Source organism: Cricetulus griseus, chromosome 2 (assembly GCF_003668045.3).
Source record: "Cricetulus griseus strain 17A/GY chromosome 2, alternate assembly CriGri-PICRH-1.0, whole genome shotgun sequence".
NCBI classification, from domain to species: Eukaryota; Metazoa; Chordata; class Mammalia; order Rodentia; family Cricetidae; genus Cricetulus; species Cricetulus griseus.
Genome location: NC_048595.1, coordinates 438719993 through 438734428, shown reverse-complemented (window position 1 = coordinate 438734428; position 14436 = coordinate 438719993). Strand labels below are relative to the sequence as shown.

Sequence of the window (14436 nt, the reverse complement as noted above, 5' to 3'; positions counted from 1 at the left end):
AGGCGTTCTCCATACCGCCCTGCCACAGCCACCTTCTTCAGCCAGGCAAACTGCAGTTCACGCCTCAGGGTGGGGCTAGGGAAGAACCTGAGGATCAGGGAGGGTCTCTGAGTCCTTCAAGCAGGAAGCAAAGTCTTCCCCTATTTAAGGCCAGGTAGTCAGCCCCTCAGCTACTATTCCGACTTCCACGTTCTCCCTCGACCATCCTCAGAACTTCGACCATCCAGCCCCAGCCATGTGGGGAGCCTGCGTGTTGCTGCTGGCCCTTGGACTACAGCTGTCATTTAGTGTCACCCCAGGTAATGAGGCTCCTTTGGGTTCTTGCTCTTTTCACACACACACAAAGGGGCCTTCAGTCTGAACGACCCCTCCTCTGCTCTTTTCCTGGACAGTGGAGGAGAAGAACCCACACTTCTGGAACCAAAGGGCAGCCAAGGTCCTGGATGCTGCCAAGAAGCTACAGCCTATTCAGACATCAGCCAAGAACCTCATCATCTTCCTGGGGGATGGTGAGTGTGCAAGGCCTGGCAAACCTGGGGCCCTTGCACTCCTGGTGCCACCCAAGGCCACTGGTGGGTCCGGGCAGAGCTGGGGATTAATATCTGAGTTCTGTGTCTTCAGGGATGGGGGTGTCCACGGTGACAGCCACCAGGATCCTAAAAGGACAGCTGCAAGGCCACCTGGGACCTGAGACACCTCTAGCCATGGACGCCTTCCCATACACGGCTCTGTCCAAGGTGAGCTTGGAGGCACCCAAGTCCCCACAAGGATGGCAAGAGCTGGTACAGGAGGAGGGAGGCTGGGAAGAACACAGACCTGGGGCAGGGGGACAAGTCCCAGAAAGTGAAGGACTAACGTGGAGCAGTCGAGCTGAGCTGAGAACGTCTCTCCCCAGACATACAGCACAGACATGCAGATCCCAGACAGCGCAAGCACAGCCACAGCCTTTCTCTGCGGGGTTAAAACTAATACCAAGGTCATCGGCTTGAGCGCATCTGCACAGTTTGACCAGTGCAACACAACGTGGGGCAATGAGGTCCTCTCTGTGATGCACCAAGCTAAGAAAGCAGGTGGGTTGGGACAAGGCTTGAGGACATGGGTGGGCCTGGGCTACTGGCTGGCTCACCTGACATCTTCTGCAGGAAAGGCGGTGGGAGTGGTGACCACCACGTCAGTGCAGCATGCCTCTCCAGCTGGCACCTACGCGCACACGGTGAACCGTAATTGGTACTCGGATGCAGAAATGCCTGCCTCGGCGCTGCAGCAGGGCTGCAAGGACATTGCCACACAACTCATTTCCAACGTGGACATTGATGTGAGCTCCAAGAGTGGGGGAGTGGGGCTAGAGCAAGGTGTCTCTCACTGAAGACTCTACAGCCCACAGTCTGGGTTCTGAGCCCTGGAGGGAAACTGAGGGCTTGGTGGGGGATGGGTAGAGAAGATGCAGCCAAGAGAGGCCCTTCCCTCAACCTGTTGGGACCAGGTGCTGTCAGAAAGAATAGAAGATCACTTAGGTCCCAGCTTCCCTTGTGACTATAGGTGATCCTTGGTGGTGGCCGCAAGTTCATGTTTCCCAAGGGGACACCAGACCAGGAATATCCAGATAACTGGAACCAGGTTGGAACCAGGCTGGATGGACGGAACCTTGTTCAAGAGTGGCTGGCAAAGCACCAGGTACTGGGGGCACTAGGGCAAAGGACATACTGGAATTAGTGAGGGTTGTGCTTTTGAAGATGCATACTCAGGAGACTGGCTGTGTCCCTGCAGGGAGCCAAATACGTTTGGAACCACACGGAGCTCATTCAAGCATCCCTGGACCCATCTGTGACACACCTCATGGGTAACAACTCCCATTCTTGCCCTAGAATCCTGACACTAGGGAATTCTGTGTGTGGGTGTGGGGGGGGCATGGTGGTTTCCCTAATACTCAGTCTGGTGTTCACCAAGATTTTCAATAAGATTTTCATTTTGTCTTCTTTGGGGGGAATGGGAGGGGGGTGGCTGCGGGGTTTCGAGGCAGGGTGGTTTCCCTGTGGCTTTGGAGGCTGTCCTGGAACTAGCTCTTGTAGACCAGGCTGGCCTGGAACTCCCAGAGATCCGCCTCCCAGCGATATGCCTGCCTCTCCCTCCTGAGTGCTGGGATTAAAGGCGTGTCCTGCTGATTTTCTAATTCAATAAGATTTTCTTCTTCTTCAGGCCTCTTTGAGCCTGAACACATGAAGTATGACATCTACCGAGACCCTGCCCAGGACCCCTCCCTGGAGGAGATGACAGAGGTGGCTGTGCGCATGCTGAGCAGGAATCCCCAAGGCTTCTATCTCTTTGTGGAAGGTGAGTGGTTGTGACCCAGAGAAAGGAGGAGTCAGGAGTCTAGTGCAGAGTCAAGCATCTCCCCACACCACTGTCTTCCTGCAGGGGGCCGCATCGACCACGGTCATCACCAAGGCATAGCTTATCGTGCACTGACTGAGGCTGTCATGTTCGACTCAGCCATTGGCAAGGCAGACCAGCTCACCAGTGAGCAGGACACGATGATCCTTGTCACCGCTGACCACTCCCATGTCTTCTCTTTTGGCGGCAACACACTTCGGGGGACCTCCATCTTTGGTAGGTGCCGTGGGGTGCGACGGGGGCAGATATTTTTGTCCTGTAGGGATCTGGTGACCAGGCAAAAGTTGAAGGTGTACAGAACCCAGTCTGAAAATTAGTCACCCCCTCTCCCTGCAGGGCTGGCTCCCTCTAAGGCTCTGGATGGCAAATCCTTTACCTCGATCCTATATGGCAACGGTCCTGGCTACAGGCTCCTTAATGGTGTCCGGGCTGATGTCACTAAGGAAGAGAGCAGTAAGTTGGGTGGAGTTGTCAACATCGGGCAGGGGCTGAGAGTGCAAATGGAGGTGGGGACCACTGCTCTCAACACCTTTTCTTTGCAGGTGACCCCACATACCGGCAGCAGGCAGCTGTACCCTTGTTCTCTGAGACCCACGCTGGTGAGGACGTGGCGATATTTGCCCGTGGCCCTCAGGCACACCTGGTGCATGGAGTGCAGGAGCAGAATTACATCGCCCATGTCATGGCCTTTGCAGGCTGCCTGGAACCCTACACTGACTGTGGCCTGGCGCCCCCTGCAGAGCAGAGCAGCCCCATCACCCCGGGCCAGATCAATACTGAAGTCACAAACAGTGCAGCCCACCAGGGCACTATCCAGCTGTCCCTGCAGCTGCTGGTCAGCACGCTGCTGCTAGTAGGGACAGCCATGGAGGCATACTGATGGTCAGGTCCCCTATTGGGCTCCTCTCAAGGGTCCACCACTGGTTCCTTTCACCATCACCCCCCACACTCATGGTTTCCATAGCCCTGTCATTCTCATGGTCCCCTTGTTCCACCCAAGACTCTCACTGCAGGTGTTTGAGCCCCAACTTGGTAGGTAGCTCTCAGATATTGAGACAGCGATTTAGCCCACAGCTCTAGGGGCCACCTCTACAAAAACAAACTGGCTTTATAACTTGCCCCAGGGCTTTTGCTTTTCAACTGACTATCTCCGGAGTGGCAGGTGTCAAATGGCACCCAAGAGGTTGAGGCCCAGGAACACCCTAGATTCCCCTTCACACCTTTACTGGGATCCAAGTAACTTAGCTTTGCAGGCCTTGGCTTGCTCTCATGTTCTTTCCGTGAAAGGAAATCTAAGCAGAGGCCCAGGAGAACACGAGGTCTCAGCAAGCACCCCAAAGCAGCCTTTGGCCTCCAACCCTTGTCCATCTCAGGCTTTACATAGATACCAGACAAAGAATATTTCCTACCCTCGGGACCACCAATCCTGAAGAAACATGCTAACAATAAAATGAACTGTTAAGACAACGCCTCCAGTTCTGTCTAGAGAGAAAATCCTGGGTGTCTGGGGTGCAAAGGAAGGGTGGACTGGCAGGTAGTGGCTATTAGGAGGTCTGGGAGAGGCTGTCTGAGGAGCAGCCAGTTGAGTGAAAGTGAACAAAGTGGAGAGAGTCACAACCATCAGGCTTTGCCTTCTGACCAAAGGCTGCAGGTCTCCAGAAGGTCAAAATGCTAAGCCACACACAGCTCAACTCTGGCCTAACCCCCCCCTTATCTGGGTGAGGAGTGGAGCAAAGGGGCCTGATGAGGGCAGCGTGGGGCTGCAGTGATGCTGATGGCCCAGGTTGAGCCTGGACTTAGAAGCTGTTCATGTGGAGGCCAGGAGAGGACTGGATGACTAGGTCAGCATCAACACACTGTCCTCCACCCTGAGCAGCCAGCAGGTGAGAGTGGCAGCTGGCCTGGGCCAGGCTGACTTGCTGGCAGTTTCTGGGACTCGTTACTACCCTCCGTCTCTCAGGTCATATCCTCCTCAAGATGGGCAGAGACCAGTAGGCTCTCCCCAAGTTGGTCAGGGCAGAGAGCTGTGATCACATGTGCCCTGGAAAACATCTGGAATTCCACCTCTCTATCTCAGGAGGCAAGGGCATCTCAGGAGTCCCCCAGCCTTACAGGCTCCCATGGGGCAGCAGTGAGCACCAGCATGTGATCAGGGGGTCTGGATTCATTCACTAGTGCTTCCTGTAGTGTGGCTTTAGCAGTGACAGGAAGTTCAAAGGTCACTGAGTAGATAGCTTTAGGAAGCTGGAGGAGGAGCCCTGAGACAAGGAGCTGGGGGTTCAGGAGTGGGGGTTCTGCAGCCTCACCTGCGGTGCTGGACACCTGCTAAAGCTACTAGCAACACCTCCTCACCCTCAGAGAAGTCCTCCTGGAAGATACGGTCCAATAGTGACTTCCACTGCAGCTGTAGGGCCAAGGACAGGAAACAAAGGGCACTGAACACATGGGTATCCAGGGACATGGAAAAGCTTGACTAGACCTAAGAAGATGACCCAGAGTTCCAGAAGCTTCCTCATATTGCCTATCCATCGGGACAATGAGGGCTGATCTGCAGCTGTCCCAGAGACACTTTGCTGTACGTGGAGATGGTGTCTTGCTGAGGAATGATTTTCCTTTGACACAGAGACCTGGGGTGGAGAGCAGAGTGACCCAGTCCTTCTCTGCATGCCCTGTCCCTGCCCCGACCTAGCCCTGGCAGCCCCAGCTCCTGATGATCGAATCGGTTGGTCACTGCTCCAGTTTTTCATGATCCCTCACAAATCTGCTGCTTCTGCCTCAGATCTACTTCCAACAGCCTGAGCAGACCCTCTAGGACATCCTGTATGCCACCAGGATCTGCACCAGGACACTGCTCTTCCATGAGGCTCAGAGTGGGAGAGATTCCTCTGGGATCTGATCACCATCCCCTCGGGGCTATTGTCTCTCCCTCTGACTTCCTTACTTAGGTGGTAGATATTATGGCTTCCAAGGCTTGACCCTGTGATTACTCCAGGAAAATTTACTCCCTCTTCCAGGGCTTTGTCTGAGCCCACCTCCCCTTAGCTCCTCTCACAGTAGTAGGTCACCTCCTGGATTCCCAACATCTGGGGAGTTCCCAGGGATAACACTCACTACTGCACAGTGGGAAGAGTTTGTGTGGTCCAGCCTGACAGTGAAGAGGAACACAGCTGTGCTGTCCGTGTCCTGGGCCTCATTCAGTAGCTGGCAGAGGATCAGAGTCATTGCAGCTAGTGACATTGGCCCAAGTGTTCAGAGGCACAGTAGTTAAGGCATCAGTGCTCCAGGGGCTCCTTCATCTTTTGTGGGCTTCACTCATCTTACCACACAGAGACTGTCCGTATAGCCCTCACTGAGCTAGACCCTGGCCAGGCCCCAACAGCTCTGTGGTGAGTGCCCCTTTTGATCCTCCCACAGCAGAACACAATGCTCAATGGAGCAGACCTAGCCATGTGTGACAGACTTCCTTGGATGCCCTTCAGTCAGGAGGTTGAGAAGGCCATGGGGTGCCTGAGACTTTTCCCCTGACTCCTTAAATATCCAAGCAGACCTGGGAGGTGCCATACAAGTGACGAGAGAGTCACTGAGCCATACAAGTGACAAGAGGGTCACTGACTGGGTGGTGGTTAAATGTCTTCTAGACATAGCCCACCCCATTGCCCCGGTGCCTTGTACCTGCTCACCAAAGTCTCGGTGATCCTGCGTGTTTGGAACTGCTGCACAGATGAAGTCTGCTGCATGTGACACCAGGGGAAAGAGGCCAAACCAAACCATCTTTCTTCAGCAGGAGGCAGGCTGGTGTCACCTCTTCTGTCTGTTCCTGGGGGAGTCTCCCATGAGAGAAAGGTGGACAATGCCTGGGGTACCTGGAGCTGCCCCCTGTGCCTGCTGGGCCTTCTGGAGGTCCACATCTATCCCCAGTCCCTGCCATGTGTTCCCTGAGTGTCAAGGTCTGACACCAAACTCTTCCAGAGCTGTCCTGATGAGACCTGGGAGACAGAAGCCGTCAGGATCCACTGTGGCTGCTCCCTCACAGAGACTACACAGACACGGACAACCTGCCCCCGAGAGTTCATTCTACCAGTCTGGTGTCTTCCAGCCCCAGGCAGAGGTTATTCAAAAGAAGGAATAGAGCCCCTCCCCCTCACTCACATACACACTTACAATCTCTGTGTATATTCACTAGCGAGGTTGGGTTCGTTTGTTTTGTTTCATTTCCAGTTTTGTTTGTTTGACCCAGGGTCTCGGGTATCCAGGCTTTCCAGGCCTTGAACTTGTGATCCACCTGACTCCCGAGCCCTGAGATGACAGTCATGCACCACTATGGCCAACAGATGTGTCTCTGAGGACTGAGTCCTGGGTCTTGGCATACTAGACAAGCACTCTACCAACTGCTATTTGTTTCTACATTGCTGTTCTGGATCTCAATATGTAGCCAAGAATGACCTTGGATTCCCCATCCTCTTGCCTCAGTTTACCGAGGTCACAACTGTGCATTGTAGCAGCTGGTTCTGCGCCCTGTATCTCTGACCACACAGCGGAGCTGCCAATGTAAGATATCGACTATTACCCCTATAGTCAGGTGACTCAGACAGGGATCCAGGAGGCCCCCAGTGGCTAGGTTGTCTATAGCCCTAAGGTGGAGATGAAATTTTTTGTTTTGTTTTGTTTCACTTTCTTTTTTCTTTTCTTTCTTTTTTTTTTTTTTTTGGTTTTTGGAGACACGGTTTCTCTGTGTATGTTTGGAGCCTATCCGGGTGTTCTCTCTGGAGACCAGGCTGGCCTGGAACTCACTGAGATCCCCTGCCCCTGCCTCCCGAGTGCTGGGATTAAAGGTGTGTTCCACCACCTGATGATAAACATCCTTTGATCACCAGAGGTGACAAGTGGCATGGTGTGTGCCTGTTCTGCAATCTTTTGCAGGCACATAAAGAATTTTCAGGAAATCAGGGCAAAGCCATCGCTGAGGAAGCTGGGGTCACCATAAGAGCAACACGAGAGGCACTTGACACTCTACACCTACCACAGCAGCAAAGATAATGACAACAGCAGAGTCAAAATGAAGACATTTAAGTCAACCTTAAAAAGAGAAAATTTTGCTGTAGGTCACAAAGCAAGTGGCCTAATGAGATCTACCCAACTAACACCGAGGCTGTAGACTTCATTTTAGAGGCAGCAAAATCTGGGTCAATTAAGCATAGCAAAATCTGGGTCAATAGTGAATCGGTGCAGCTACTCTTCAAGTCTGTTCACCATTTCTTCAGTGGGCTGGGGCATATTAGTCCAATTGTCCAAGTGCTTTCCTGATATGCACGAAATCCTTGGTTTGATTCCCAGCACTGGGCATTGTAGGGGTACCTGTAGTCACGCTTCTTTAGGGCCTGGGTACAGGTCTGCCTCACCATGCCTCCGAGGGCGTAGTCAGGGTGCTGTAGAGGAGAATGTCAGGTGCCTGGGCACTTGGGTTTCACTCTTCAGCTGCTGTACAGACTGCTACTGCGCTGGCTGGCAAGGTTGCTCTGTATGGCTTTTCCCTATTAAATATCCTTATATTTCTACTTTCTCTGTATTGGTAATTTCCCAGTTCATCTGGTGTCAGGAGCAGGACATTGGCCCCATTTGGGACAGCCATCCTGTGCCTCCTCCTCCATGGCCCCCGATGGCAGACTAGGCTGGGAAAGCGCCCTCTCTCCTCAGGTGATCCCGGCTAGCAGCCAACCTGCTGTGGCTGAGCTACTCAGAAATATCTGCCCAGCTTGGAGACAGTTTCTAGCTGCCTAGAGTTGAGTAGGCCTCAGCTTTCAGCAGAGGTTTCCCCTGGCTGCTGCTGCAGTAAAGCCGCATCTCTTCCAGTGGTTGTGGTTGCAAGGCCGTATACTCTCTAAGTGCAGACGCTTTTGTGACCTCTCCCCACTGCTGACCAACCGCCGCCAAACGCTGTGCTGAGTAGCTGAACGCCTGTGTCACCTGCTGGTCAAATTTAGTTTACTGCATCTGGAGTAGAAATCAGGTAAAATTATGGCGGAATATTTATCATTTGATAAAATTGGTAATATTCTTGCTTACTATGTGAATTCAATGTTTAAGGAGGATGCTAATCTGCCAATTACCAGCCTATATGCCGTAATGGAAGTTAGCTTGCTGGTACAAATAATATTACTCGCCAGAGGGCTCACGAACAGGGAAAGAGATAACCTCACCTCCTGCTTGCAGGAAATAACAGCTTTACACAATGAGGTTTTGGAGAACAGATTAGGTCAGACCACAATTGTGCAGCAAGTGGAACAGAAATTGGATGATAAGCTTGGCTCTGTGTCCAATACGCTAAAGACAGAGTTGTCTGTTACCCAAGATGAGATGCAGCGTATTTATGATAAGATAAATGCAGAGAGATCCTCCATGTCTGAGGCCTTAGAGGCTAGGCTGTCAGAAGACTGTGATGAGCTAAAGAATATCTGTAGCCAGCTAGAAACTCAGATAGGCAATGTTACCCAGAATCTAGATGCAAAGGTGCAAAACACCCAGGATAGGGTTGAAGAATTGGACAATGCCATTCAATCAATTATTGAAGCATCCAAGGTAGCAGATCACTAATTTGAGTCTAGATTTGAATTTTTGGAAGATAATTTACAGTACAGGGCTGACAGATTACATAGGTCTATACAGTCGATTGCTGAGGACTCAAAATCAGCAAATCATGACCTGGAATCTAGACTCCAATACCTAGGAGGCAGTTTCCATGCCATCCAGATGCTGCCTATGGATGATCATATTAAAGACCTAGAAAAAACATGTAGAGGAGCAGTTAGAGCAATTTACAGATTCACTAACATGCTTGGAATCTTTTATGATTAAGGAGATTGAAACTTTTCATAAAGATATCATTACTAGGCTTAAAGATCATTGGGATACCTCAGAGGCAGAATCACTCCAATCTGAGGCACCTACTCCACCCAGGTATCATGATTATTCCTCTAAGCTTGCTACTCATACACCATTAGTGTACCCAGCTACCATGGTAATAAAGCCAGCTTCTAAGAAACACCTCATGGACAGATGGCTTATGAATGGCAACCTATACAGCTGAAGGTCTTAAGAATATTAAAGAATCAGCTGTCTCATATGGTCTCCATAGCCCATAGGTAAAACAGGTATTACATTCATGGGCAACCTTTAACAGGGTGACACCCACAGATTGGGAACGATTGGTAGCAGCTGTACTTGAGAATTCATGCCAAATCCAGTAGAAGGCATTGGTGAGGGAAGAGGCAAAGCTCCTTGAGCGTCAGGGCATAAATGAAAGTTTTAAAGACCCTCTATATAAGCTTCTTGGTCAGGGTATTTATGCTAACTCAGAGGCTCAGGGTGACTATGAAAACGATATACTGTCTCTATGCAGGAAAGCAGCATTAAATGCTTGGGATAAGGTTCTTGAGCCAGGAGAACGCCTATAAGCTTATACCAGAATAGAACAGGGACATACAGAACAATTCCAGGACTTCTTACAAAGGTTAACTAGGGCAGTAGAATTACAGGTAACAGATCCAGAAACAAGACAATCAATTATATATACACTAGCTTATGAAAATGCAACCCCAATATGCAAAAGAATACTTTTGCCTTTAAAGATCAGATCAGCTCAGTTAGAAGAATGGGTTTTGTATGCAGCCAACATTGACTATCATGTGCAAGACACTGGAGCTTGGCTAGGAGAAGCCATTTCAAAAGGGTTAAAAAGGCAACAGGAAATTAAAAGTTCTAGAGGTGAGGATGCAAGGGCTTGGGAAGGTGAAGCACCGTACAGAGGTCAACATAGGTACCAAGAGGCTAGAGGTTACTACTACTATGAACCAGAACCTTGGGTAGGAAGAGTCTTCCCCTGGAGACCACAAAGGCACCAGGAACCTAGATGTTTCAACTGTGGTCAAATGGGACATACTAAGAGAAATTGTAGACAAACGAATTCTAACAATGCCTCATACGGAAGGCCACTGCCTTCTGGATTGTGTAGACGATGTGGTAAGGGCAGACACTGGACCAATGAATGTAGATTGACCAGGGACATACAAGGAAACCCCTTACGGCCAGGAAACCTCAAGAAGGCCCCCACTTCGAGAAAGGTCCGGTCATTCCCAGTAGCAGTGGGAGATAATCTCTCACAGGACGAATAGTAGTTCTTTGCCTATTGTGAAAAATGATACTGCTCTAGATAGTAGTTTGAATAGTGATGAAGAATCAAGTGTGAATGGACAAAATGAGAAACGCATATTTTGGCAAGCTTCTATTGATGATAAAAGGCCACCGTTGAAAGTGAAAATTACTAATAAAGTTATTTCTGGCATAGTAGACACTGGGGCAGATGTAACTATTATTACCCAAAAGTCTTGGCCTCAGAAATGACCTCTTAGAGACGCAAATGTACAATTTTTAAGAATTGGGACTCTATCTAGAGTTCGACAGAGTGTTAACTCGGTGGTCTACATTGGACCAGAAGGACAGAAAAGGATACTGAAACCATACGTGGCAGATATTGCTATAAATCTCTGGGTTGTCATCTCTTACAGCAATGGAATACTCAGATTAATATTCCTCCAACGTCAGAAAATGCACAGTCTTTTGGTAGTAGAAAAGATCTGGTAAGACGCTATGGAAAACGGTTACCAAATATCCATGCTGTACAGAAACTAGGTACAAATGATGGACCTTCAGAGGAGCCAAAGGCCCTGCCATTGAAGTGGCTTACAGATGAACCAGTTTGGGTAGGACAATGGCCTATGACCTCTGAGAAGCTAGAGGCTTTAGAAAAGTTAGTACAGGAACAGCTAGATGCTGGACATATAGAGGAATCTACCAGTCCTTGTAATTCTCCTGTATTTGCTATCAAAAGGAAGTCAGGAAAGTGGAAAATGCTGACAGACCTGAGAGCCATAAATAAGGTAATTCAACCAATGGGCTCTCTGCAACCTGGAATGCCATTACCTGTTACGATAAATCTTTCTGCCAAAAGCTGCAGGATAACCCCATGCCCCAAGGTTCTCAGAGAAAGAGGAAAACCTGCCTCCACAGCCTGTCCTGTTGGGCCGCTGAGAGGCATCGAAGCAGCTTCCATATGCTCGAGCCGTCCTGCCGCTTCTGGAGTTTAGACTCGGCACCCCCAAGATGATAAAGACAGATCCAGATGAAGAAAAGCCTCTAAAGGTTTACACCGCATTTAAAAATATATGTAGGCTTGTGAGAGAAGGAAGCAGAGGAAGGCGGATTTCCATAGAGAAACCCTGTCTCAGGGAAAAAAGAAACAAAAGAAAGTAATAAAAAAGCCACATAAAGATGGAAAATTCACAGAATCTGGATACTATATGCCATATTGTTGTCTTTAAATTGTTTGATTGCCGAGGAAAGAATTACTGCTGCTAAAATACATTTGATTATAAATGCTGCTAAATTAATCCAACTTATACATTTTAAAAATGTTCTAACTTCAAAATTTAAGTTTAAGGACAGGCTACTTAGAAATAAAGGTTTTGTTTGTATTTCCATAGAAAATAAAAAGCTGTGCATTCCTTCCAGACGAATAAGGTTTGATCAAGCAAGACCCCCTGAAGCTGAGATGATACAGCCTTAGCAGACTACAAAAACAAGGACTTGGTCAGGTTTCTATGTTTTATCATGATCCCTATGGTATGAACATCGCCCCCTATCAGCAGGAAGCAGTTTAGAAAGAACGATGCCCATATTCCCAAATATTGTTTATAAATGTTTGTTTTCATTTAAATGGGGTTGGTTATAATGTTAATGAGCATAGTCAATTTTTTTAAAGAAAGAAAGGGGAATAGGATATAGGAATGAATACTTTGCATTGGTATAGATTTTCATTTATTGATACAACTTTAAGGTCAATTTTGTGATATGTATATGTCTCCTCTTGTTTAGGTATTGTGTTTATACAGATCTTTTACCTATAATAGTCAGATTTATAATTAGGTTAGTTAGGTTTTCTAGATATAGAGATATATTTGAGATAGTTAGATATTCTTCAAACCTTTCAAAGACCTACAGAAATATGGCATTTAAATGGTTTAGGATTTTTCTTGGCAGTGAGACACAACAGCTCCTGGCACAGCAATTACGTCAGAAAGGAGGATGGGCATCGAAGAAACTCGTTATGGAGTTTGCTTTCAACATGGCAAGATTAGCCATTTGGACAAGAAACCGCTCTTGCCTGTACTGTTTGTTGCTGTATAAACTGGACATAAAGGACCCACAGGAAAGTGACTGCTAAACTTACAAAACAAGACAGTACTGAAGGGTTCCTGTTGAAATGGAGAAGTGTGCTAGACACACTGTGGCCTATAGGCTGAAGATGGATGCCCCAAGGTTACAGAGGAACTTTGGGTGACTGTCCAGGTAGCAAGATACCTGTCAATTCTAGAGTTTATATATTATCCTTCTGTGGTCTTTGATAGAGTTGAAGACAGATAGTTATGGTTATAGTTTTCTTCAGTTATTATAAAAGATAAGTTATCCTTCTTTTATTTAGACAGAAAAGAGGAGATGATGGGGAATGTACTGTGTATGTTTATCTTATTGATTGTTAAATAAAATACTGTTTGGCCAATGAGACAGCAAGTAGATGGGACTAGGAGTCAAAGAGGATTCTGGGAAATGTAGTAGAGACGTGCTGATCCAGGCAGGAAGTGACATAGCAAGGAGACTCATATTTAAGTGAAGGAGAAGCAGGAAGGGCTCTCTTTCCCGTTTGCCTCATCCAGCGGTACAATGTGATCCACTGACAAGGAGGGACGCCAATAAGGCGTCTGATAAGATAAGTCTTATAACATATATAGATTTATGATAGTTAAGACTGAGCTAGCAGATGAGAAGTCCTAGTCATTGGCCAAGCAGCATTGTACCTAATACAAGTTTCTGTGTATTCATTTGGGCCTAACTCGGGCAGGCGGCTGGCGTAAAGCTCACACATGGCAGTGGGGCCAGGCAGCTTTTGGCAGAAAGATTTATCGTAACAATTATCTTCCTTAACACTTAAAGAATGGCCTATCATAGACATTGATCTAAAAGACTGTTTTTTCACAATACAGTTACAGGAAAATGATAGAGAAAAATTTGCATTTATTTACTATACCAACTCTTAATAATTCACAGCCAGTTAGGAGATATCAGTGGAGAGTTTTGACACAATGAATGCTAAATAGTCCTACTTTGTGTCAACACTTTGTACAGCAACCATTGGAAATAATTCGTAAGAAATTTTCACAATCTCTTGTTTATCATTACATGGATGACATTCTTTTATCAGATTCTAATAAGGAAACTTTGGAACGTATGTTTGAAATGGTGAAGAAAGTTCTGCCTTGTTGGGGGTTACAGATTGCCCCAGAAAAGATACAAAGAGGAGATTCTATTAACTATTTAGGTTACAAGATAGACTTACAAAGAATCAGACTGCAAAAGGTACAAATTAGGAGAGATCGTTATCAAACTCTTAATTCTCTTCAGAAATTATTAGGGGAAATTTCTCAATTACAGACGATTATTGGTGTAGAAGGACATGACTTAAAGCATTTAAAAATGGTCCTTAAAGGTGATAAGGACCTAAACTGTCCGGGAATATTATCTGCTGAGGCAGAAAAAGAGTTACAATGGGTAGAAAACGGAATATTGGATGCACATGTAGATCAGATAAACCTTAATTTAGACTGTATTCTGGTTATCTTGCCATCTAGAGAATGCCCTTCTGGAATTCTGATTCAGAGGGAAGACACTATATTGGAATGGATATTTCTGCCACTCTAGGTAGACTAGGATGGCGACCTCAAACTCACAGAAATCCACCTGCCTCTACTACTGAGTACACTACCACAGCCCAGCAGATTGGTTGGTTTTGAGTCAATGTATTTGCTATGTAGCCCAGCCTTCCATCTTCCTGCCATAGATCAGAAGACCTGGATTTACAATCTTGAGCCACCACACCTGGCTGGATCTGTGATCCACCCATCTGTCCATGGACACATGGCTTCCCCCACACCACTT

The 14436-nt window shown here is 47.8% G+C and overlaps 1 protein-coding gene across 1 annotated transcript; it reads left to right on the top strand.

Annotated features, from left to right (window-relative positions):
* Positions 1 to 235: 235 nt before the first annotated feature.
* Positions 236 to 3271, top strand: LOC113833526 (alkaline phosphatase, germ cell type-like). The gene is made up of 11 exons (XM_027395986.2): positions 236 to 299; positions 393 to 509; positions 622 to 737; positions 896 to 1070; positions 1143 to 1315; positions 1540 to 1674; positions 1768 to 1840; positions 2197 to 2331; positions 2416 to 2607; positions 2728 to 2844; positions 2934 to 3271. The coding sequence occupies exons 1-11, from the start codon at positions 236 to 238 to the stop codon at positions 3269 to 3271; spliced, it is 1635 nt and encodes a 544-aa protein (XP_027251787.2).
* Positions 3272 to 14436: the final 11165 nt, after the last annotated feature.